At 37.4% G+C, this 26217-nt stretch overlaps 2 protein-coding genes across 2 annotated transcripts; both read right to left on the reverse strand.

The window, feature by feature from the left end:
- Positions 1 to 1061: 1061 nt before the first annotated feature.
- On the reverse strand, positions 1062 to 11431 carry LOC124861957 (cell adhesion molecule 2-like). Its single transcript, XM_047355963.1, has 4 exons — positions 9369 to 11431; positions 8530 to 8629; positions 5870 to 5911; positions 1062 to 2109 (listed from the first exon to the last, which is right to left on the reverse strand). Exons 2-4 carry the CDS (start codon positions 8621 to 8623, stop codon positions 1913 to 1915), a joined length of 333 nt encoding a protein of 110 aa, XP_047211919.1. The 5' UTR covers positions 8624 to 8629; positions 9369 to 11431; the 3' UTR covers positions 1062 to 1912.
- A 145-nt stretch (positions 11432 to 11576) lies between these two features.
- On the reverse strand, positions 11577 to 13722 carry s100b (S100 calcium binding protein, beta (neural)). Its single transcript, XM_047355965.1, has 3 exons — positions 13567 to 13722; positions 11999 to 12161; positions 11577 to 11909 (listed from the first exon to the last, which is right to left on the reverse strand). Exons 2-3 carry the CDS (start codon positions 12134 to 12136, stop codon positions 11763 to 11765), a joined length of 285 nt encoding a protein of 94 aa, XP_047211921.1. The 5' UTR covers positions 12137 to 12161; positions 13567 to 13722; the 3' UTR covers positions 11577 to 11762.
- Positions 13723 to 26217: the final 12495 nt, after the last annotated feature.

Genomic DNA, 26217 nt, shown 5'->3' on the forward strand with positions numbered 1-26217 from the left:
AAAGGCAGAATCTGCTTCTAAATATGCAGCACTATGTAGAGTTTATAGCGGGCACATGTGTGTTTCGCACACTATGACTGAGCAGTTACAGCAGTCACTAGGCCATTGCTAACGCATGCAGCTCTTCACTATTTGCTAATTGAGCTGGAACTGACCTGATTCATTTATAAAACAGCCCTTCAAGAGTGTTTATCCAGATAGCGTTATTAGGAGGCTCTGAAGAGTTCTTGTTTGAAAAGATTTTAGTCTTACATCCACTGGATTAAGATTTTGTACATATCACCTAATGCCTCTGCAAGTTTATTTGTGTTTCTCATTCTAGCAACAAAACAACTGAAAGCGTTTTACATGATGAAAACATAAAACGCATGAAAAAGTACATTGCAGTGGCAAACAGAAAGAAAAGTTGGACTACGTACTGAAATTAATGTTTCAGTTAATAGTCTAAAAAGAACAGTCACCGGCATCTATAAACAGTAAAAGAACTTAGGGATTCAGCATTTTTGCAGCTTTCTGGAAGTTTGTTCTAGATTAGTGGAGCATAAGAACTGAATGCCGCTTCTCCATGTTTGGCTGTGGTTCTCGGGATACAGAGTAGACTTGAACCTGAAGACCCAAGCAGTCTGGAAGGCTGATACAATGACAACAAATCTTTGATGTGTTGCGCATGCTACGCAGATGACACACAGCTCTACATTACAATGTCACCAGATGAAAAACAAAAGTAAAGTAATTCAGGAGAAGGGATCCAGAGTCAGCACACAGCTTCTATTACTACAGCTAGAAACCACAGATGAGGCCTGAAATCTGGGTGTAGTGAAGTATAGTGTAGACCTGAATCTCCAGAGGCACATAAACACAATCAGTAAGTCAGCCTTCCATCACCTGAAGAACTTTTCCAGGATTATAGGACTAATGTCCCAACAGGATCTTGAAAGACTCCATGCGTTTATCTTTAGGCAAATTAATTACTGCAACAGTGTCTTCACAAACAGCTGCAGTTGATCCAGACCTACTGCTGCCAACATCCTCACTAAATCCAAGAAAGTAGAACACATCAACACAGTTCTGAAGATCTTTTTATGCCACAGACCAGTGGAATAAAGAAAGATAGGAAAGAAAAGTGTGACTACAGACCAAAAAATGATGTTTTAGTAAATAGTTTAAATAGAACAGTCAAAAGCAACTCTAAACAAATGGGTTTTTAAACATACAGCACTGGAAAGTTAATGTTTTACTCCATTTAAATGCTAACATTACCTGTATCTTTTTTAAGCCTGGTATCATCTGACAAAGCTTTGATTTAAGAAAGAAAAAAATAGTGTGAGAGGATAAACTTTCCCCCTTCCCCGGTTACTCTGCATAGATGATATTTGTACAGAAAGTAGTCATTCCTTTCTTTTTTTGTGTCCCCAGTAAGCAGCCATCCATCCATTTGACAAATGCCCATTTAAAAAGATAATTTTATCCAGAAAACAGTTTGTCTCCTTTGAAGGGACTGACAAATGAATGAGCAGAGTTTATCTGAGTTGCCTAGTGTTTATCACACAGGAGTTTATACAAAGTGATGAATAGGTATTTTAGTTCCTCTAACCCATCCTGGAGAACCAAAGTCAGTCTCAAACTAGCCCATTTAAATATAAGACATGAACTAAGTGAAACACATCATTAGTAATAAAATTATATATTTGCAGCATGAATTAATCAAACAAAACTACTGAAAATAATCACATTACTATCACATCTCATTGGCTTTTCATAGGGGTTGATGTGCACAGTCACAGTTTTACAAAATAAGCTAATCAAAAAACATGCTAAATTATTTTGTTATATTCTTATGCTTTCATTCAAAAAATAAATCTAGTCAGTTCTTTAGGGGAATTTATGTTGGGAAGACATGTTTAGTTCCCCTTCAGTCCTCTTTGACAGTCTTCAGAGGCTCCTTGGACTGAAGCGCCACATCAGAGCCGACAGACTCATCATCTTCGTTGTCGATCTCATCATAATCATCCGTCTCGTTGGTGACGTATGAGCCTTTCTGTCTGGACAGACACCACAGCAAAATGGCGATAGTACAGAGGAAGACCAGCAGTACCACAGTGATGATACCTGTGAGGTGCAAGGGAGAATATTTACACGGGATAACACAGTAAATACTGAGGTCCATCATAAATTGGGGTAGAAGTCACTGGGTCTTCATTAGTGGAGTCCTACATTTATTGTTTATTACAAACCTGACAGAGGTACTCCGACACCAGAACAGAGGACGTTTCTCGTTTTTCAAAAGAAATAGTAGAAAGTGATGCAAGAACTGCATGAAAAAGTGTCAAAAGTGGTATAAAATGTACTGAATGTTAAAGATTCTACTATGAGTAGATGGACTGGATACCAGTGAGGGTTTCCAGATTGCACACAGGATCTGATTTATTCCAGCAGAGACGGGTCATAGCTCCACACATTCTCCATCATGGTTGCATCAGTAATCAGCTACCAAGCAAAAAACTAGGAAAGACATTCAGGGAATCTGTGGAAGTCTCCGGTTTGTAATACTTCATATTTACTTCTAATTTTAAAAGAAATTGAAACATTTAACCAAAGACTGTGAATTTCCAGACCATTCAGTATCCGACACAAATTAAACAGAGATGACAGTATAAACAGCATCAGCAACCAATAGTTTAAGTACTGTTCATGCTTCTAACATTTGTGCCATACTGCTTTATAGTAGTAAGTTTTGCTATTTAGTTTTACTTCTAAAGAGTAACTTTGGGGTCCCAAAATTGTTTTTGCGACTCACAGTGGGGCCCCAACCCCACAGATTTAATCTGCCCAGCCCATCATGCAGTGTACTTTTTCTTTTGTCTTTTTAATTGTGACCTATTTTAATATGCAGGGCTTGCTAAATTATATCATCGTTTTGTTGATGCGACGTCAAAAATGTGTTTGCAATAAAATACGGTAGCTGGCTACAGGTCTCCGTTTTGAAACTAGCTTTAAGAAGAAGACTGACGTAAAAAAAAATGAAAAGAATACAACAAAACTGATATGAGAGCACAAAAAACACAGAAAAGAATACTACAGTTTGATAATACCATAACTACAGAAGACCCCAGGATTTGATTTTAAACAGATATACACACAATGGAAGAAATGAAAGAGGCTGCAGCTTTGCAACACCTTAATGCCATCTATTTTAACTGTATAAAAATTAAATGTTTTACACAGTTAAGGCCACAATTATTCATACTTCTGGTAGAATTAGATTTAAAGTTATTTGCATTTAACCAAGAAGTTTGCTTCTGATCAGAAATGGGACTAGCGTCTCTAAAAAGATACATTTTAGGTAAGCAAAATCGATTTTGAAAACATACATTATTTTTACATTTTACTAAAATATGGCAAATTGAAATTAATTTATACCCTTGTGAATAATCAGTGGAAACATCCTTATGGTCATTACAGTTGCTGACCAGCTTTCTGCCCATCTTCACTGGTATTTTAATGATTTATCTTTGGTGATGAGCTCCAAGTCTGTGAGGCTAGAGGGCCTCCTTAATCATCTTCCTAATCTTTATTTCCTTCCACAGATTCAATGGGACTCTGGCTTGGCTGCTCCAAAAGGTTGATATTGGTCTGATTAAAAGATTATTTTGAAGCTAAACCTACCAGGGCTGTGAATAATTTTGAGCGTAACCACAAATACATTGACTAGAATCTCTTGAATCATTGTAATCAAACACGATCTCTTTAGGGACTAAAATTTATTCCAATTTTCAAAAGGTTCTATTTGGCAACAACAATAATGATTTAATATTAAAGACAAGAAAATGTTCAGGTTTTTATTGAGGCACAGGTTGATGCAAATAAAATTGTCCCAAATTGCACCATTCAGTTTCATTTGGGCAGTTCATTTGGTTTAGCTTAAGGGTAAAAATCCTGTTTTCACATTTCTGTCCAACATGCCAATTTAAAGTAAAAACCATACACAAAACAAGAAATGAAGAAGCAAGAAAAAACAAAACAATATACTGTGGTTGCCATAGTTACAACAGCCTCTGTAGAGGGGAGGGGCTTCTGCAGGTGGATGTGAAGCCCAGCAGATGGGGAGGAGCTTACAGATTTTTAAATTCAGACTCTCCAAGTGCAAAGTTCACTGAACTAACTTTTAAAAGTTTTTATGATTTACGGCTTAACACAATCAAACCCCTTAATAGGTGAGCAGTAGATTATTACCTGAAAAACCTTGTTTATTCTCTACAATTTCCTTAAATCCATACGACTATTTTTCTTTTTCCAATTTACAGCTGGAATTGAAATAATATTTGGAGGTTAGTGATTTACTTTGACCAAAATCATTCCCTTTGATGACTTTTTTGGCACACTTCATTCTCCGTTTATTTTATTGCAGATTATTGAAAACACTGAAGGATTTACAGACACTGTATGTTTTTTTTAACCCTCCCTGGGCTGCCACCTTAATGTGGTGGAGGGGTTTGAGTGTCCCAATGATCCTAGGAGCTATGATAGCAGGGGCTGTAGGGTCAACCCAAGGCAAACAGGTCCTAGGTGAGGGATCAGACAAAGCGCAGCCCACAGACCCCTTATGATGATTACCGAAGATGGACACAGTGTTCCCTTGCCCGGACACGGGTCACCACTCTGGAGCCAGACCTGGATGTGGGGCACGCTGGCTTGGTGGCCGGGCTTTCACCCACAGAGCCCAGCACAGCCCTAAGAGGAAACATGGGTCCCCCTACCAATGGGCTCACCACCCGTGGGAGGGGCCAAAGGGGTCGGGTGCAATGTGTTAGGGGTGGCAGCCAAAGGTAGAGACCTTGAAAATCTGATCCTTGGCTGCAGAAGCTGGCTCTTGGGACTCAGATACGGGCTGTTAGGTCCCTGTATGACCGGTGTCAGAGCTTGGTTCGCGTTGCCGGCAGTAAGTCAGACTCATTTCCGGTGAGGGTTGGACTCCGCCAAGGTTGCGCCTTTGTCACCGATTCTGTTCATAAATTTTATGGACAGAATTTCTAGGCGCCTCCAAATGGGTTGAGAGGATCCATTTTGGTGGCCTTAGGACTAATGTCTCTGCTTTTTGCAGATGATGTGGTCCTGCCTCAAGTGGAGGACTTCAAGTATCTTGGGGTCTTGTTCACGAATGAGGGAAAAATGTAGCGGGAGATCGATAGATGGATTGGTGCTGCGTCAGCAATGATGCGGGTGCTGTACCGGTCTGTCGTGGTGAACAGAGAGCTGAGTCAGAAAGCGAAGCTCTCGATTTACCGGTCGATCTACATTCTTACTCTCATTTATGGTCATGAGCTTTGGGTCATGACCGAAAGAACGAGATCACGGATACAAGAGGCTGCAATGAGTTTCCTCTGCAGGGTGTCTGGGCTCTCCCTTAACGATAAGGTGAGAAGTTTGGTTATCCTGGAGGGACTCACAGGCTAGCCGCTGCTTCTCCATGTCAAGAGGAGGCAGTTGAGGTGGCTCTGGCATCTGGTTAGGATGCATCCTGGACACTTCCCTGGTGAGGTGTTCCGGGAACGTCCCACCGGGAGGAGGCCCAGAGGAAGAGCCAGGACACGCTGGAGGGACTATGTTTCTCGGCTGGCCTGGGAACGCCTTGGGATTCCCCCGGACAAGCCGGCCCAAGTGGCTGGAGAGAGGGAAGTCTGGGTATCTCTGCTCAGGCTGCTGCCCCAGCGACCCGACCTCGGATAAGCGGAAGAGGATGGATGGACGGATGGATGGGTATGTTATTTTATACACAAAATGGAAGGAACATGTTACATTATGGGTAGTATTGTTTACATGTGACTTTAACTGTAACATAATTAAACAAAAATAGAAGTTTATTTCTCACCTCCGACCAAAGCTACAAAATCCTCTGTGCTGCTGTAGATATCTGCAAAGACACAACATTTATTTAATGTGAATTTTATTCCATAAAAATTTATATTCACCATAAAAGCTTCAAATGTGTTTTCTTGATTGGTTTTGCAGTTTGTCACAGTCTGTAAGTTTTAGTGCTGAATAACCCTGGCCAGAGGTTACAGACAGCTCAGAAATTAACCATGCATTGCCTCCAGACATCTTTTGTCTCAATAATTTGTGCAACAATATGCAATTAGTTAAAGGCTTCTGAAATAAAAAGTTAGACAAGGTTGGTGATGCCGGGAAAAGAGTTTCATGTTTAAAAGCGAAAAAAAAAAGCTTTGACCATGAAATGTAAGCATTAATAAATAGAAAACAAGTCATATTTTTAGGATGCATCTGTTTTGAGCTGAGTCTCCTAAAGGCCCAGTACACATTTTTACAGATTTGCATGGTGCAGGTGTATTTGTGAATCAGAAATAATGTTAATATTTCTTCACTTGAGACTGTTTAAAAAAAAACTTCTAGAGATCATAGATCATGAAAAAAATCTATGAATGTGCTGTTGATTTAACCTGTTTTCAAGTTATTTTGGGATCCTATTCTGTTTCTTTCATTGTTGGTGGACATTAGCCATGTTTTTCTTGTAATACATTTATTTCTCAGGGACACCTTTGCTTATAGCCCATGTTGGACCCATTCGGCCTTGTTGTGGAAACCACAGCCAGTTGGTATCAGTGTTTTGACATTTATCTCCACAGCGACACACCCCCGAGGCATCACTCTGATAAGAACCTCCCTGCTTTAACTACATAGATGGATTGCATAGTTTAAAATAATCCTAAGTATCTGTGAAAGCATGCATGTGGCTCATTACTGATGTCACATAACCTCATATTATTAAAGTTAAACACTCAACATAAAGAATGCAAAATTATTTATATGCTGCTTTGATGGAGAGTGTCATGACAGAAAAAAATATTAAAAAGTGGATTATTTGAGGCTTTTAAATCATGTCTTTCTATTAAATTTACAAGTTAGTTAATGCTAAACGGTGTATAGGTGAATCAGTTCCTGCTACCGTTACAATCTGAAGAAACTAGTAAAATCATCCCATTGGTTGTGCAGCTTTTAGTAAAATGCTATTGAAATGATCAGAAATGGGGGGGGAAACAAACGCCAAAATCAAAGTATTTAGGCTAAAACAAAATAAAAGGATAACAAATGAGGAAACTGCAGCTGGAATAAAAAAAGTTTCCACTTTGTGCAGTCAAAGCTAAATAGGACTAAGGACTTTAAAAGGTCAACTGTGCTCAACCCTGCTAAGCATTTAGCTTTGCAGTAATTAGGTGTTAGCTTGACAGGTTTTAGCAAGTTTTAACATAGCAGCTTGTAGTTGTGCAGCGTTTTGCAGTTTTTAGCAAAGTAGCATTTAGCTTACCTGTATGTAGCTTACCCTTCTCGCTTAACAGCACTTAGCTTAGCAACTTTACCTTTAGCAGATTATGACAACTTTTAGCTTAGCAGCATTGACTGTAGTAACGTTTAGCTGCTTTCAGTTTAGCAACTCTTAGCTTAGCAGTTTTTAGTTTAAAAGTATTTAGCAGCCCAACGTAGAGCTCAACCGTTTTTTCTTGAGCAGTTCTTAGCTTTGTAGTTTTATAATAAGCAGCTTTTAGTTGAGCACCATTATCTTAGGAGCATTTTGCTCCACAGCTTTTAGCACCTTTAGGTTTAGCAGCTCTTGTTTTAGCTTAGTAGCACTTGGCTTACGCTTTTTAGTTGCGCGGCATTTAGCTAGGTAGTAAATGGGTTTTATTCTAGCTCTTTTAAGCTTAGCAGCCTTGGTAGTTTTCACCTTAGCAACATTTATATTTTATCTTGACAGATTTTAACAGCATTTGATGAGCTGAAATCATTCTGCTTGTTAATGTTAAATGGCATTTAGTTTAGGAGCAATTAATCTCTCATCTTAGGAGCATTTTGCTGGGCAGCGTTTAAGTTTTAGCTTAGCCACTTTAGTTAAGTAGATTGGCACAGCTTTTAGCATAGCAGCGTTAAGTTTTTCCTTTTGCATCACTTTTTATTGCAGCTTTTAGCACAATGGCTTTAAGCAGCTTTTTGTTTACCAGTATTTAGTTTAGCACTGTTTAGCGCGGCATATATATTAATAAATTGGAAATAAAAACTGAACTATGTCTGCTATGCTGACCTTTATGTAATAGCTAAAAGACTCAAATTTAATACAAAAGTAAAGTTTAAATAAAATCCAGACATGGCACATTTGCTCCATCTTTAGGTTTTACTTCCTTATTTCAATGTATACTTGATGCAGAATGGTAAATGTTGTTATTTTGGGCTGATTACACAGTTTCCTCAGTTGTCTTTACTTGCACTAGTTTCACAAGTAAACAGATCAAATTATGTTAAATGGTTTTGTACTCTGCTGTAAAGACCAAATTAACCCTTTCTGCATTTGTTTCCTTTATTCCAAGGCAGGGTTATTATATTGAAATATGGGTAGAGACATCTGGAGGAAGTCAACCAAAGATTAAGTGGTAGAACTGATCAGACTCACCCACCTTTATGTTGATTTTTATTAAACATGATAAATGATAGATGCTGCTGTCTGTAACAACATGTACGCACCCTTCTTCCCGATCTTGGTCACAAGATCTGAAAAAGTTGGAAAGGTGTCAGTTGATGTTTGAGTCAGAGGGGAGGGAGTTGTGTAAGCGTTCATCTTGACCTGGAGGGGAAATAAAAGGGTTTTCAGTTGGAGATTGATGGGAAAAGTTTTCATTTCTGATGAAAGATAAATGTATATCAAAGACATTTCATTTTCCCTTATTTGAATTTGTTTTTGAGCTAATTTAGCAGACATTTGGTGATTTGTTTGTTTGTTTTTTGTTGTTGTTTTGCAGCTGATGCAAAACTGCAAACTCCTCAAATCTTAAAAGGAAAAAAACAGCTAAAATGCAGTAAATATTTCCTGGGGTTGCCTAGAACCAAACACAAAATTCTTGCAAAATATCTTTCTGTGCAAAGTGTCATGCAACAATCCAGGCTTTTAAAATAAGTTTGGGTTTCTCACTTCCTGAGACATAAACTCGAGAGAATAACACAAAAGTTAACCCAGAGTGTTGATGTTTGTCACAATGTGAGTCATGCTTCACAGCTGCTGAACATTAGGGTAAGAAACAAACAATGAGGCTGTAATGAGCCTCAATCTGAATGCTGCTGTTGTACTTATATTTTCTGTTTTATCATAATTCTTATTTTTCACAGCAGAACTCATTGAAACACAGCTTTAAAAATAATACATACATAAAGCTTTAACAGATTTGTACTGTATTAGCATCATATTTTAGAAATATTTACTAGTTTCTTTATATACATGATGAAAATTAAAGCTGAATCTGTTTGCAGTTAGTTCAAAACAACAACAAAGAATGTGGTGCAAAGAGAAAATGAAGTCAGAAACTTACAAGTTATCAGCCTGCAGCCGTTTAATCTCCAAGAAACAGAGAAAGAGAAGAATATGTTTTGGACGAGACTCAGACACTCTCGGTTGGGTGTGGTGTTGCTCCCCAGGGTTGTGATCTGTTCCCCCTCTGGCCAATCGCCGAGCTGACTCCACCTCTGTGATGCTCCACAGCCTGCAGATGTCTAAAACTGTGCAGCTGGCGGCTTTCTTGCATCATCCTTGTTAATTAATCTCCAGCCTGCACATTAATTTTAAACCTCCCTATTATGCACTGAAATGTTGAAGTTGTTGTGTCCTTGAGAATATTCCCAGCAGATAGGGTATTTTCATCTTTCAACAGCAGGTTTTCCCTGAGTCTAACTCTACGTGCTGTGTTATCAACCCCAGAAACGTCTGCAGGGAACAGGTGAAACTTGAAATTATAATTACAGCAATAGTTTTTTTTCTTTCAGAATCACATGCAATCTCCAGCATGTCCAGCAGGTGGGGCTCCTGGTCCTTCCAGGTGACTACCTGAAAAAAGGTTAAACTATGATATTCAAACTCAATTTAAAGTCATCTCTTTTGAGAAAAAGATCAGTATAAACATACAATAGCTCAAAAAATGTTATTAATCTGCAATTGCTTGGCTTCTCCACTTATAGAAAACTGCATAAAAAATTGTGGGCATAAACTGTGTCATGATGCATTCAGTTTTAAGTTTCTAGAGAAATTTAAAGAGGGTGAACCTGTGATAAAGAAATAATGAGACAATAAATGCACTTATTTTGTAAATAAAACAAACAGAATGAGAATCAAGCTGTAAAACCAGAACGTTTATGGTAATTGTTCAATCTAGCAAGCATTGAAAATTGTGTGCTTTGATTTTGGTTAGTCATGAGATCTAATATTTAACATTGTTTAAGAGTTAATAACAAGTCACACAAACAAGCTCTTTGTTCCAAAACTGGGTGGATAGAATCTGGTCTTCCCACTCACTCCAGTGGGCATCGGCATAGTTTAGCAAATTATATTTCTGTGGGTTTAACAGTGTTTCACTCAGCAACTTGTAGCTTTTGTAGTCTTTAGTTGTAGTTTGTCAACATTATCACCTTGTTGCCTAGCAGGATTCAGCAAGGTTTAGATTAGCAGCATTTAGCTTTGCAGCATTTACCTTCGTCAGCAGATGCTAGAAGCAGTTATTTCACCTTGTTGTTGACATGGAATAATTCATTTTATTTTTTCTGGTAGCTGGATATACTACTCATTATCTGGGGCTATGTTTGCTATGAACCTAATACAGAAATATAGAAAAAGAACTGTCAGAGTGAAACACATAGATTGAGCTGAAAATAGTGATGGTGAACTCTACATTGACCATGAGATAACAGAAACAGGAGGAATCATGCTTCTTCAGTGTTTATCTGACTTTTTATTGATGTTGAAGGTTGGTGTTCGATTTGTTTTTACTTTAAAGCAGATTAAAAGTGAAAACTTTTCAGTATATTTAAATGTCGGGCTCACAACATACAAAGGATTCTTCCGCCTGGTTCAACAAAGACTTGCGGCCAAGATAAACCAGTCTTATGGCGCTTTTGATGGACAAAATAGGAAGAACTGGTGCTATAGCTCTGCCAGTAAGATGTGATAAAGTTGGCAAATTGTTAAGTTGCTGGCTGTAAAAAAAGAATGTTGGCTGTACTTTTTATTTTATTAATTGTTTTTTAGCTTCACATTGATTACATTGACCTTCTCAGCCACCTAAAAAGGGAAATTGTCAACAAAACACAGCAGAACAATTTGCCTGGTTTTTGATTTGTTAAAGGTTTAGAACAACTCACAGGGCCAATTTTGAATTCATCAAAAAGAGAAAAACGACAAAACTGAAAAATTACTTGGCTTATCTTGCAAACCAAATATTTCCATAAAACTGTAATAGCTGTATATGCAAACGCTTCATTTCTTCATTTCATTAAATGAAGCATTTCTCTATTAGATAGTAGCATGTTGAGTTGATTTCCTTGGCAGTCAAATTCGCAAGCCGATAGGCTACTTTTATAACTTTGCTGTACCACCAGCTTACATGTTTAAAAGCCAACTGGTCAAAGTTTGAAGAAATTACCAAATTATGGGACCCACCTCTTACTTTTCTCTTCCTCATGTGGTGAAGTAGCTTTCAGACCAAAGATCAGCGATCAGAACTACTAAAAAAACGTTCTGAATGCCGTTATTGATATATGATGTTAACTACTCCATTTTATTTGTTGCTACTTTTGTAAATTGATCATCATCATTCAGGTACTGGAAGCTGGCTAGATGTTTTTCCTCCTTCTGATAGTTCTCAGGGCGCCCACAGTTTGTGCATTGCTAGGTTTCTATTTAAATTTCACTGTAGCGTCCCTCTGTCTTCCCCTCCTCACTCTTCCTCATGCTCGAAGAACTCATGGCAACAGACGGTAACCACGGAGATCAATGTCATGAACTCCTGGAAGTTACACTCGGAGTCGCCGTCGGTGTCCAGGCTCTCCATCAGGCTGTCCAGCGTGGACTGGTCTTTAACATGCTGCAAAGGAGGGTGGAGGACAGCTTTAGATCAGGACCCTAACAACGTCTTCTCATTTTATCTCGTAGAATTAAAACGGTTTGTCTCACCGCCATCAGATCTGGCAGCTCATCATGAAGAAGATCCTTCAAATCGCTCTTCTTCAGTTTGTGCTTGTCCCCTTCTCTCTCTGAATACTTCTGGAAGACTGTAATAATGGTTGCCATCGAGCTCTCCAGGTCAGTCATCGTTGTCCGTCCTTCTACCTTTAAACTGGCAAAGAAAGCAAGAAAAACTATAAAACCAATTGTGCACGTTCTGAAGAGAAACTCTAGTAAAATCCTAAAATTCAAAGTTGAACTGTCTACTACACAATAAAATATATGATATGACTCCATGTACGATGGTTTGGTTATACTTCACATGAAATATGTGAAATAATTTGGTACAATACAATAATTTGATAATATACAGTATGTGGGGGGATGAATTTGTAAAATACAATATGCTGAGCTATAATAGAATTAATACAATGCAATATAACATGTCATGATACAATATTTTGTTACAATACAACAGGTAATATACACTGGTATGATACAAAATGCATGATGGGATACAATATGATACTTTGATATAATAAAATATATGATTTTATACAATACTTGTAAACAGTAATGTGATACCATATGGCACAACATGATACATTAATACTGTTTACATGATGGGTTATGATATACAATTAGGAATACCATATATACAATATGACACAATATAAAAACCTGATATAATGTTATATGATACAATATAATATTGCATAATATGATATCATGACTTGATACAATGTGATAAAATATGGTTCAAAACAATTATTTGATTTCATACAGTGTAAAATATAACTACAAAAAGAATGCAGCACCATACAATGACAGAAAAACAGTGAATTGTGATATATATTATGATATATAATAAAATATCACACAGTATAAGACAATAAAATACAATACCACATAACAAAACACAATGTTTTATGTTAATTCGACACAATGTGTTATTTGATTTATGATACGAAAAAAGTAAAATGATATAATATGACATGTGCTTATACCATAGAATAATTTGATGTAATACTCTGTCAAAATAAAATACAATGTAACATGACATATTAGTAGTATGATATATGATTGTAATTCACTATGGTCTGAAACAATACGACACAACAAAAGATAAGATCATTTAATACAGTTTTGAGATTGCATGTCATATGAAAGTATAATATACGATAAATGATACAATATGATATATGATACACAATAAGATAGATATGAAAATAATTGTTTTGAATTTAATGCGGATGCAATGACTACCTTCCCAAAAGATCAATAAATAAAGCATAGAAACAGAATTATCAGATGCTGCTTAATTCTCATGTTTAAACAGATTAAAATTTAAAAAATACAAGTTTGGGTCCCAATCAAGACAGCATCCAAAACTCAGCCTCCCAGAAAAAATAGGACACAAGCAGTGGCATCCAGACCTTTATAAATACCTAATTTTAAGTATATTTTAAAGCACATAACAGTGCAAGACATATATTCTGCAGTGAGTATAATTCTTAAAGATAAATATTCAAATCTTCCAGATTAATGTTCTAAATGTAAAAGTTTGATGTTCTTACCGTTGTGCGGATGCGAACTGATGCTGTGTTCTCAGATGGTCGAGGATGACGATGTGCTGCGGGCTTTATACAGCAGTAGAAAGTGGGCAGTGTGGTGCAGACCTGAGGTCAGCCATCCTGTCGGTCAAATTGCTGACCAATCCTGTCCCACCACCTCCCCTCACTCCACCGCAGCTATGCACAACCCAGCACACCCTGACGTCTCTGTCAAAGTGATCTCTGTTGAAATGTTTGTGTTTATACCTGCTTGCTCAGCTGTTTAACAGGTGCTGCTTTCAGAAAGTTCAGATTAAGTGGTTTTAATTATTTCTAAATAGTTGTTTTTTCATAGACAACCCAGTCATACAAAACTAAAATGAATATATTTAAGGAAGAAAGTGCTGAAACCTTCCCCTGTTTTTAATCTCCTCTCTGTTTGATCCAGTTCTACCTCTTCTGGATGTGTTTGAGCATCTGCTGGGCCACAAAGGCTCGTTTCAGAGGAAGTTTGTGGCTGTGCATGTTAATGAAGACGCTCTTTTCACAGCTCAACTTGGCCAGACGTGTGCCCTCCGCTGCCCAGAGCGAGAGCAAACAAACAGACCAAAACAGCCAGAAGTTGAGGCGACACGTTTTCCTCAACAAATGCTGCAAAGATAAAAACTGGGGTCAAAATGGAAATATAATCCCCAAAATATCTGTACCCTTGGTGCTATGCTTCCTCAATGTTTTGAATCAAATTTCACGTGATCTCTGGGCATCATGACAGAGCAGGTATTCTTCATCAGACTGCCATTAGAGGCCAGAAGTCTTCCTCCACTGTTGCAGAAACAGAGTTGTTCGTCTTCCACACAAACAGCATCTTTGTTTGGTGATAAACGCTCAGCTCACGCAGAAGACTGCCGGCTGTCTCATTGTTCGCCTCAAACAATCCAACTCTGTGCAGGAAACTGGACAAACTTACAGGAAACCAGTGCCACACGTTCAGACCGACAGGTTTATAGTGACACACTTGTATTTTTTGGGGTTTTTGTTCACTCTGGCTGAGAAAAAAAGACAAAACTAGTGCAATTCTTAAACCTGATTTGGTTTTTTAGAAAATTAGAGAAAAGAATAATATTTAGAGTTATTTTCTGTTTCTGAATCTGTAAATTGTCCTAAATCAAGATGTGATTTTCTGTAATTATAAAATAATAGTAACTGTACAGTTTTTATTGTATGTTGTGTTGTCATAAGCAATTTCATATTTTTATCAACAACATTTTGAGTGAATATTTCACTCAAAATGTCACAAACCTGTCAGTTTTTTCAATAAAAGCAGTTTTCTGATTTGGTTTAGTGATCATGAAGTAAACAATTCAGCGTTTCTTCACCACAAAAAGACCAACTGACCTCCCTTTTAACTTTATATTCCAGACTTATTATTGATGAGACAGATTTAGATAACTCACCCTATTGTTATTATTAGTAGTAGATACAGCGACAGCTTTGTAATCATTTTTTACATAATTATATTATTGTATCTCCCTGTCTTTCCATTGTCAGCCTTTAGATTGCTTAATCTTCCCCTCAGGATGGTTTAGAAATGTGTAAAAGACAAAGTGATGGTTGCAGTGTTGAAGTATGTTCTTTATTTGGCAGCTCAGTTCAGCTTCTTCTTCAGCCTGCAGCCAAAACTCTGACAGACCTTTCAGCTCCAGCTCCTCTTTGTTCCTCTGTGTTATGGGTCTCTTTCAGGATTTTCTCTCCTGGGAAACAGCCGAGGCCTCCTCAGAGCCAGCCGGGCTTCATGAGTTGAACCGTCTCCACAGCAGCCAGCTGGCATCTCCTGCCAGGCTGGAAAAAGGTCCACCGGGCCGCTGAGTCATCACTGGGAAAGCAGACAAAGCTTGCTGCTGTTTTGGGTTATTTTGCTTTTTACTCTAAGATTAGATTTTTAATGCTTGATCCTGCCATCATCCTTTCTACCAACATCTTTGGAGAACACGAGTCCATCTATTTCAAGTCATTTTGGATAGAAAGTATAAAACTACAAAGGATAAAAATGTTTTCTGTCTGTAGGGGGGAGCAGTCTGTTGAACAAATATCTAGGCTCATGTTATAGTAAAATCCTTAAAACAGACCGAAAATACCTAAAGTTTAACATTTTATCCATAACTATTTACAACCTGGGTTACTTTTGCAAGATTTTTTTTTTTTTTTTTTACTGAATATGACAAAAATGTCAGACAGGGGACCTGATCACTTTAGATTTGGACATTTGAAGATTTATTCTTGTAAATATGGTAAACCTGTGTTAAAAGAGAGCTGCATATGATAGTTTTAATTATTTGTAAAAATATACATTTAATCAGGATATTTCTTAGTAAAATATTTTATTTTGATTTTAGAGTTGTTCTGTTTGTGACCTCTAGGCGGCAGGGTTTGGCACCCAGATCACATTTTGGTTGTTTCATACCTAGTGCAGATAATTTTGTTTGCATTTTAAATAGCTTTCCAATTGGTTCCTTGTTTTTATGCTCAAGTTGGATCTTAAACTCTTTGTTTAAAACATTTAGGGGACTATTTTGCATAATTTTGTGGTTCATTTGGGTTGTTTTTCTGTTTTTTTTTTGTGCTTGCCTTCATAAACTGGTATGTGACGATTGCATTGTACCTCTGTTGTCATCATGTGTGAGCAGCTTGTGTAATGAGGATGACATTTTGATGACAATGTGCTACAGTTTAATGTGACCACAAGGAGGCACTGGAAGATTCAAAGTCATTATTATCCTTCCTCTATAGCTGACAGATCTAAATTTGTTGGATATTCTTAGGGCGAAGAAGCCTGAATTTTATGAAGTGATCAGCAAGAGTCAGCTCACACATCTCTGGTGTTCCTGCTGCTGAAACATTCATGCTATCCAATCTTTTTTCACCCTGTAGAGGTCCAGGGCTGTGCAGCACATAAACACAGAGTTACAACTGCAATCAAAACACCCACTCAGATGATTTGTGAAGGCCGGCTGGTGCAGGGAAGACATTAAATTCTTCTTTTGTCCTCTTGTCTCTCTAACTCACTGAACACATCAACACCATCCAAACAGGTCAGATTTAGGCTTGAGCCACCACATTTCGGCAACTTAAGGGTGAAGATTTACTCTAAACTATTAAAGTGTATTTAATTTAAATATACTTAATTATTTATGCTGAAAACATAACTGGTATGGGTCTTTCTGGTCTTTTCCGCCTTTCTTTGGTCATATGGTGTGTGTTTTGGGGTCTGAGCCTACATGATCACTATGTCTTGTTGTAATTTGTTGGTGCTGGTTGTATTTTGTCCTTAAGGCAATTGTTTCTCTTTTGTGTTTAAATTAATGATTTTGTGACCATTTATCACAACTTTGTGTCACTTTCTGGGTCTTTATAGTCAGTTTTTTGTCTCTGTGAAGTCATTTTGTGTGTCCTTGATGTCTTCAGGTGTTCCCTTTTCTTTTGACTCAGCCTCCCTTCGTTTCACCTCAAATCATAAGGTTCATTTTCTCATTTGAATTATGATGCATCTAAATATTATCATTGTATTTATGGAGTAATCATTAATTATAGAATCATTTTTATGAATGAATGTCTTTCACCTAAGAAGACCATTGGAGCCATTTTGAAACAACTGAAGATTTCAGGGTCATCAGTTCAAACAATTTTACAAGAACACGTCAGTCACAAGTGGTACCACTTTGCCAGTGTCTGCAGGAGCAACCGAGGAACCACCAAGACTCAAGCTTAAAATGAACTGGAAACTGCTGGACTGCTGCTCACCAGAGACTGCAGCTGTCCACAAGAATGGCTCAAGTGTCTTCTGCAGAGCGCTGTGATGATCAGACATGACAAAGATTGAGATGTTTGGCCACAATAACAAGAACTGTGTTTGGAGAAATTTATATACTTATCACACAATCTGTACCAACTGTCAAGCATGGCAGCAGTAGCATCATGCTGTGGGACTGTTTCACTGTCAGTGTTACTGGTGCATTGCACAAAGTTGATGGAATAATGAAGAAGGAGGACTACCTCTAAATTCTTTCAAACTTGGTCAGAAGTGGGTTTTCCAACAGGACAATGACCCCAAACACACCAGGTTTCAAACTGGTTAAAGCAGGCTAATATCAAGCTCCGGTAATGGCCTTCCCTTAGTCCTGACCTCAACCCGGCAGAACATTTGTGGACTTTGCTTTGAAGTCTGAACTGGGCATGGAAACCAACTGGTTTAAATGAACTCGACCCGATCTGAAGAGGGAAGAGGGGTCAGACATCCAGGCAGAGTAATCCATGAAGCTTGTTGATGGCTCCTACAAGTGTGAACAAAGTCCAACTTACTGTCATGTTAGCAAATATAAACAGAATGTGTGAATTAGTTATTAAATGACCGAAATAAACAACATTCATGGCCATGAAGACTGGATTGAAACTTCAGATAAGAACTGTTGGTTTGAACCTAAAGCTTTCAGCAAAAACTTTTTATATAACGTTTATCCTAATATGTTTGACCTGATACTGAAAAAAAGACTTTACTGGAAGATTTAATCTAAAGTTACAGCTCAAACTTGTTTATTTTAGGGATCACTATGCACAATATTCACCTGAACCAATTACAATTGAGTTGTGAAATTGACTGTATAATTGTAAAATGATAAAAAATCAGTCTTCAGTCACTGCTTTGCTCATTATATACACAAAAGGAAAGTTTGTTTCCAAAGAACACTTTAAATTGCATTTTAACTCAGCTAACTGAATTTCAGCTTCCTGCTTTAGTAGAAACAAACCTGAATGCAGGTCTGCTTTGTGTTGGGACGCCAAACCTGCTCCATTTCTCGATCACCATGGCGACTTCATACATGCCAGCAAGCGACGGGCCGCGACTGCAGATTGGCCATCTCATGTCGCATCTTCCCCTAATCCCATAATCCTCTCCTGCTTGCACTCTCACCACCCCCACGATCGGATTAAAGGCTGCTGACCTCAACACATAGACACACACACCCACCACAAACCTGCTGGCCTGAATATCTGCTTCCTCCTCTGACTGAAACAACTCACCAAACAACAAATTTACAAAATCAGAAACCATGTTAAATCCACCTACAATGTGACATATAAAAATATTTATAAAATATCAAAGAAAAAGCGTGGAATACCCTGGATGCATAAATGTCCACAAGCTTGAAATAATGTTTTGGAAGCACCTTTTGATTCAGCGTCAGCATTCAGTCTCCTGGTATTCACACCATATTGTGAATCTGAGGAACCTGAAATAAAGTCCAGCTGTCCTTGCAGGATTTGTTTGCATCCTTTAGCTCAGTGGTTCTCATGTTTCTAAGTTCCACCATTATGACAGACAGTAGCTGGACTTTATCAATTTGATGTTTTATCATAAAAACGGAAAACTTGTCAAATTGCACTGCTTGATTGGTTCTTAGATAAGTTTTAATTACGTATTTAATTTTTACTCAGAAGTTAAAACTTCCGAGTTTCGTAGTTGGGGAAAAGGGAGGGTTCTTACCATCCCAAACCTCAAAATCCAATATGGCTGCGTTGTACAAAACTTACCTGCATTAAAAACTGTTTATTTTCGTATGTCATTAAATCTTTCAGACAAACAGTCACATAAAATCTCTTTTTGTGAACCCGTTGCTACAGTGAAAGCACAAAATGCAGATAATTACATTTTTAGGCTGTATTTCTCATAGTCAGCACTTAGGTCACTGGTCAATTAGCAAATCCCGCTGTCAAGTTGTGTTTGTTTGGTTGAACCAAAGCGCAGACAGGAATGTGGAATGAGCATGGTCATGATTAATTAATAATGAAAATAAAGAACTTAAAGGAGGGCCCAAGGAGAGCAGGACAAGGAACACAGACACCTTGTCATTCTCCGGCGATTAGTTTGTGTTTACCAAAAGAAAACCAATATTTCTTCTGAGAATCATTAGGGGCAACCTAAATACCAGTGGTAGACAGGTTTAAGAGGCATGGCATTAGCTAAAAGGGTTGTTTGCAGGGATGCTACAAAAGATTTTATTTTCCAAAGATATCTGTCAAGAAAAGGGAGCAAAAAACTGCAATTGCATTTGACACATTTACCCATGGCAAACTAAAACAGTTATTAATAATTATGGGGGACAAGTGACTTACATCTCCTTCCTCAGGCTGCCATCTACAAACTTTCTCTAATGACTCTTCCTTAGTCAGCATCATCGTAGATGACTATGACTCAGAGTACAGACAGTGAACACAGGATTTTGTAGACTGCTGTCTGCGGAAACATCTCCTGATTTGCAGGCACAGACCCACCACACCAACACCAGTAAACATCCAGGGAACTGACTTTGAGATAATGGACTGTTATCAGTACCTGCGTGCTCACCTGAACAATAAACTGGACTGGAGGCACAACATTGATGTTTTTTTACAGGAAGGGTCGGAGCAGACTTTACCTGTACAGTATGTCTCTTCTTATGTTGTAAATTTGCCCTTACTTCGAAGTCATCCTGTACACCTGGCTGGAAAAGCAGCTTCAAACGTAATCTTTCCGCCTCTGTGCTTGACTGTGAGGATTATGTTATTTGGTCATATTCAGCATATCTCATCCTCCAAACAAGATAAGTTGAGTAGTAGAGCTGGATTTGTGTCTCATCTGACCACTAAGCATTCTCATAAGATGTTTGATGTTTACTGACAGACTCTGTTACATTTTGTTCTGTGTTTATATTCATTTAAGTCCTTATTTTTACAGTACATTTCCCTTTAATGTGCATTTTTGTCCTTCACGTTTAAAGAGGACCACATAAGGCTGATCTTTCTTCTGTGACCCAAAGCAATTCCTGGCAACAAAAAAACAATAAGAACAACATATGGTGAGGACTAAGCTGTCGACAGGTCATAGAGCAAATCTTCAAACTCTTAAGGAGGCTGAAACATTGATGCCACTGCACCTCAGCAGCCGTCATCAGGGATTAGTACTGAGCTGCACTTCAGACTTCCTGTGATAACTGGCTCAGAGAAAACCAATAAACACACTGATCATCAGAAATATCTATATCATCAGGTCAATAAAGGTTTCAATATCTACACGTTTCCTTTGAAAACAAAGCAACAATCACTGTCAGTTCTGTTGTAAACTCTATTTTGAAGAGCACACACATTTTATTTTACCAACGATCTCTTTAGTTAGAGAACTGCTCTTACTTACAGTTAATTACTCTTCTCGTTCAAACGTCCTAATCTATCTGCCGTCCTGTTCCCCATGTCTGATAACACTGTCTGGTCCAGAGTTGGACCGACCATTTAACCTTTTTATGATGTTTTAATTCTATCCTGACCTCCCTATTGCTCAAGAAGCTTGTAAGATAAATTTACAAGACTCAAAACATTGGTTTACCACACTTGTCTGATTAATTTACAGATGGATCACTGCACTAGTTAACTGCCCTTGTGTAATAGATGTCTTGCTTTCTCAGCAGCTTCATCAATCAAAGCTGATAATTGTGATCGACAGGGGGAAGGTCTTAGGCAGATGGTGGCCAAACAACACATTTAGCTGAAAGCATCAGAGCGGGTTTTAGATTAATAGTACGAAAAGTAACTGAGGGTGTTGGTGTTTTAACTCCAGTAAATAAGAACTGTAATCACACAGGCTGCCAATGTCTGAATCACAGCTTTTTTGTTTCAAATTGCCAGGAATTTGTATCTTGATCCTACTTTTAAATAAATAAATAAAAAGATTTGTGTTGTTGGGAGATTTTTTTTATTATTATTATTTATTAGGTGTGTTTTTATGAGTAGTCAGCATGTTGCCTGTGAAACTGATCTCAGTTTGGAGAATGAGAGAAAATCCGACTTTAGAGTTACAGCTTATTGTAAATATGCTGCTCTTGTTGTCATCTGGTTTGTTTCCATATCAAGCCTCATTCTGAGAAGATTAAAGAAAACACCTTGAAACATCAAACTGACAAGAATACAAATCATAGTAATTTGTCCAAAAGTTTAGAGTATTTCCTGAATTAAGTATGCTCTCTTTAAATGCAAATTTGCAATCAGGATTTATGTGTAAATCCTAGAAAATGCTGCATAAGGGCTAAACATATGCAGCCCTTCAATCCGGTCTTTCTTAGCAGCAGAAATAATGAATACCTAATTTCAGATGAAAAAATTGTGCAGCATAAGCAGAAGAGCTAGACAGGACAGGGTAGCAGAGAAACGTATGGTAAATGTTGCAAAGATTAGATACATTATTCAGAGTGCAAGTTTTTAGCAGCTCTGTATCAGTTATGTGCCATTATAGCATATCATAAAGTTGTATTTTATATTCCATCACTCTAATAATTTGTAGAAAACTGATAAATTATTACACAAAAATGATGAAAATAAACCAACTGAAAATAAGATGTGATTTTATAAGTGATTTTATTTATTTTCATTATTTCTAATGCATTTAAACATAATATTTAGCTTTGCTTGTGAGATAAAAGATACATTCCTGGTGTTCTTTCCCATAACCAACCTGGCTGACAAGCAAACGTCCAGTTATTCTGATGCAAAGCGGGGCACGCTGATAGCGAAGCTCCTTGATAAAGACATGAATAGAAAGCTCTTTTTTTCCGCATCCCACAGTTCCCATTCAGCCTGGATGAATAGATGCTTCAAAACCAGTCTGGATTCCAATCAGAGATGAACTCTGGGGTCAGCAACGGCTGTTTCAAGCTGTTTATATTCACTTTGCTGTTGGTTCTTGTTCCAGATTACTTCAAAAAAGGGGTATCATCTTCTTCATTAACACTTCTTCCAAATACAAACTGCTATAAAATTTGATTTATTTCTCACGCAAAAGAAATGTGCTTTCACATCTGAACTCAGATTTGGAGATGGTGGAAGGTTTGAATAGGTAAGAACACTTCAATGACTGTCAAGCATGGTGTTGGTGGCATCATGCTATGGGACTGTTTTCCTACCAGTTACACTGGTGCATTGAACAAAGCAGGTGGAATAAAGCAGGACAACTATTACCAACTTTACTGGGTCCCAAACACATATCTCCGGGGTTTAGAGTAAATAAGCAGGCTAACATTAAGCTCCTGGAGATCCCTGATTTCATTTACACTGGATATTTATGGACTATACTTAATAGCCAGGTGTGCGCCGGGAAATCAACTAATTATATAAACTCTACCATCTCTGCCAAGGAGATTTGTCAAATATGCCGCCAACCTTGTGCCACAAGAGGGAAAATTAACCAAACATCTTTGTGTGTATAATTTTAGGTAAAGCCCAGAATAAACTTAAACATTAAACTGTAAAAACTGTTTCAGCTGTTTGTTGTATAATCATTTGAACCTGGTATAAGTCAATAAAAGATCAATATTAATATATTTATGCTCATCAACTTCTCACCTGATCTGTATATTATATTTAAAAACCCAAATCACTAGTTATCTCATCTGAGACTTCCCTTTCTGAAGTTGTATTTTACTCCTGTGGTCTACATCTGCTGTATTTTTTATGTATTGATTCTTTTTTTTCCCCCCAAATATGAGCTGTTTTGTCCGAGGTCAGGAGTACTGAGTGCATATTTACATATCAACACAATACAAATGATCAAACAGAGAAATATTCCTTAATGGTTCATGACAGATTGTAGTAAAAATGCAGAATAACTTAGTTTGACCTTAGTCAGGCTTGTGTATTTCATCCTGTGGAATGAAAACTTTATCCTTTTTCATTTTGTTATGGTTCATTTAAAAAATGAAATGTAGCAGCTCCAAGGTGACTCCTGCTCTTTGAACAGATATCAGATTCTCGATTTATATCCAGTCTCTTCATAACTGGCCTTGGTGAGTATTCATCGTGTTCCCCTGACAGACAAAAATGAATAAATCACATCTCTGTCACATTGTGAAGTTGCTGCAGAATTTATCAAACCATCTGCGTACAAATGGAAAAAGAAGCTGCAGTTTTAGAGATATGACCGAAGCGTGGAGGACAACAGAAAGAAGTTCAAATTAGTGGAGAGGTTTTCTTCGTGGTATCGTCGCAACATAACAGTCCAGTTTTCTGGTTTGTTTTTCAGGTTTTGTTTGCTCACATAAACTGTATTTTATGATGGCTGAATTCCCAAAACAGTTGTTATCATTCAACAATTTTAATGCTTTCGTCAGCCGAAAAGGGGTTATTTAGTTTATCTTGTAAGGTTGCAGTTTTAGGAGCAAACTGCTCCACCAATACCACTTTTGTCAGGAATAGTGTGTAAAAGAAGTCTAATCTCTCTAACAGGAACTGTTTTTTAAATGCATAATTTTGTTGCCAGACCTACCTAAAGATATGATTTATGTGTCCTAAAACAATTCACTATATAAATATACAATATATAATATATAATATGCAGTTTGTGAGACTGAAGGGTTATGAGTCTAACCAGGTAGTCAGCAGCACAGGAGCACCACAGGGGACTGTACTCTCACCATTCCTTGTCACTCTGTACATCTCAGACTTCCAGTACAAGACAGACTCCTGTCATCTGCAGAAATACTCGGATGATTCTGCAGTCGTGGGGTGGATCAGAGATGGACAAGAAGCTGAGTAAAGGAAGCTGGTGGACCGCTTTGTGGCATGGTGTGGAAACAATCATCTCATCTTGAACGTGAATAAAACAAAGGAGATGATTGTAGATTTTAAGAGAAACAGGAATAAGTCAAAAACTATTTCTATCATGGGAGAAGAAGTGGAGGTGGTGGAGGAGTATAAATACCTCGGTGTTCACCTGGACAACAGACTAGAGTGGAGATGCAACTGTGAAGCCATCTACAAGAAGGGACAGAGCAGACTGTACTTCTTGAGGAAGCTTAGGTCCTTCAGTGTTTGCAGCAAGATGCTGCATATCTTCTATAAGTCTGTTGTGGAAAGTCTGATCTCTTCTGCCATCATCTGCTGGGGAAACAGCATCAGAACCAGGGACTTAAAAAAGCTCAACAAGCTGATAAAAAAAGCTGGCTCTGTTCTGGGGACTCCTCTGAACCTCTGGAGATCATTGTGGAAAGACGGATTCTTCATAAAATGAAGAACATTATGGAGAACCCTGAGCATCCTCTTCATCAGACTGTCCTACAACAACAGAGTGTCTTCAGTCAGAGGCTTCTTCAGATCTGCTGTAAGACGGAGCGCTACAGGAGATCCTTCCTGCCCACAGCCATCAGCATCTACAACGACTCTTTGAGGAAACCTTCATAATATGAGCTACAACAACATTTAATTTCCCTTTGGGATTAATAAAGTATTTTTGAATTTTAATTGAATTGAAATGTAGTTCCTGTTATATGAGACAAACTGATGCAACATGGAATTGAAGCATTTCTACTCTTGTAACAATCCAGAGATGTTAAATGATTTCTGCTGCCTTTTGGTGTCATCAGTGCCTTCACAGAGGGAGTTCAGCTCGCTGACAGCATTTAATTGCCTGACCCTCAGTGAACCATGGCTCATTACCTGCTCTGTCCAGCTGCACACATTATTAAACTTTCACTGTCATTTACTGAAAAACACAGGCAGCATTTATCGTTAAAACCTCCTGAGGGCAGAATATATTGCTTTTCTTCCAGCTCCATGCATCTCTTTATGCTCATCAAGGTACAGATGAGCATAAAGAATACATGTTCCAAAAGCTTATTTGGTCCAATTAAAATAAAAATAACTTTAATATTAAATACGAATATAAAACTTATTGTTATATGTATTAGTTTTTGTTTTTTATTTTACCAATAATTTTGTACAATGCGGATTGTTTTGATTTGGGTTTTTTGTTTCTGTTTTTCATTTTCTGGATTCAATTTTGGATTTTCGAGATTTTCATATTTCATGATCTTTTTTAATTTACAATAAATTTTATAATTAATTTCTCTATTGTGGGTATAACTCATTTAAAACAATGCCTCCTTTTTAATCATTCTGACTTTTTTTAACTATTGAAAAAAAAAAAAACTAAATATAAATGAATATGAATTACAGAAAATACTGTAATATTTAAATGTTGGAAATCAGTAATAACCTTCAATATCATCTTTATCGAAAAAGTTTCTTTTATTATTTTTGCACAAAACATTCCATAAGGTCATATGGTCATGTCAACATTTTATTTACATTTTTTATTTCTTATATTACGAATTAAGTTTTTTGTTTTAAATAATTCATCATATTAGTGATATAGTCAAGACAAAGCAATTCTTGCGGCGTTATTAATATCATTTGAAGTCTAGATTTTAAGGTTTTTCTACAGATGTACCTTTGACTTTTTGATTGGATCATTTACGACTTCTTAATCTTGCAATTCTGACGTTATTTTGCATATTTTAATATATTTTAACGGTATGTTGTATTTACACTTTACACAAGGTTTATTTTTATTCTTTTATCATTAACTTCCTTCTCTATTATCTAGTCATTTCTACAGTGGCTGTTGAAATCCTCCAATTTTCTTGATGTAATTAATTTGTTTTTTAATTATTTTAAAATTAAATATTTGGACTTAATTAAAGTAACAATAAACTTTAATTTAAACATTGTATGTGTACGTGCTGACGTACCTGTGTTCTGGTCCCGCCCCCTTTGATGACATCACTCACTCTCCTCCAGCGGAGGAACGTCAGTTCTCCG

Source organism: Girardinichthys multiradiatus, chromosome 24 (assembly GCF_021462225.1).
Source record: "Girardinichthys multiradiatus isolate DD_20200921_A chromosome 24, DD_fGirMul_XY1, whole genome shotgun sequence".
Lineage (NCBI taxonomy): Eukaryota > Metazoa > Chordata > Actinopteri > Cyprinodontiformes > Goodeidae > Girardinichthys > Girardinichthys multiradiatus.

Excerpts from the sequence above, each read along its gene's own strand:
- s100b (XM_047355965.1), bottom strand. The coding sequence starts at position 12,136 with ATGACTGACCTGGAGAGCTCGATGGCAACCATTATTACAGTCTTCCAG. Across the intron at positions 11,910-11,998 it reads AGCTGCCAGATCTGATGGCG|CATGTTAAAGACCAGTCCAC; the intron begins GTGAGACAAACC and ends CCTCCTTTGCAG.
- LOC124861957 (XM_047355963.1), bottom strand. The coding sequence starts at position 8,623 with ATGAACGCTTACACAACTCCCTCCCCTCTGACTCAAACATCAACTGAC. Across the intron at positions 5,912-8,529 it reads GACCAAGATCGGGAAGAAGG|ATATCTACAGCAGCACAGAG; the intron begins GTGCGTACATGT and ends GTGTCTTTGCAG. Across the intron at positions 2,110-5,869 it reads TTTTGTAGCTTTGGTCGGAG|GTATCATCACTGTGGTACTG; the intron begins GTGAGAAATAAA and ends TGCACCTCACAG.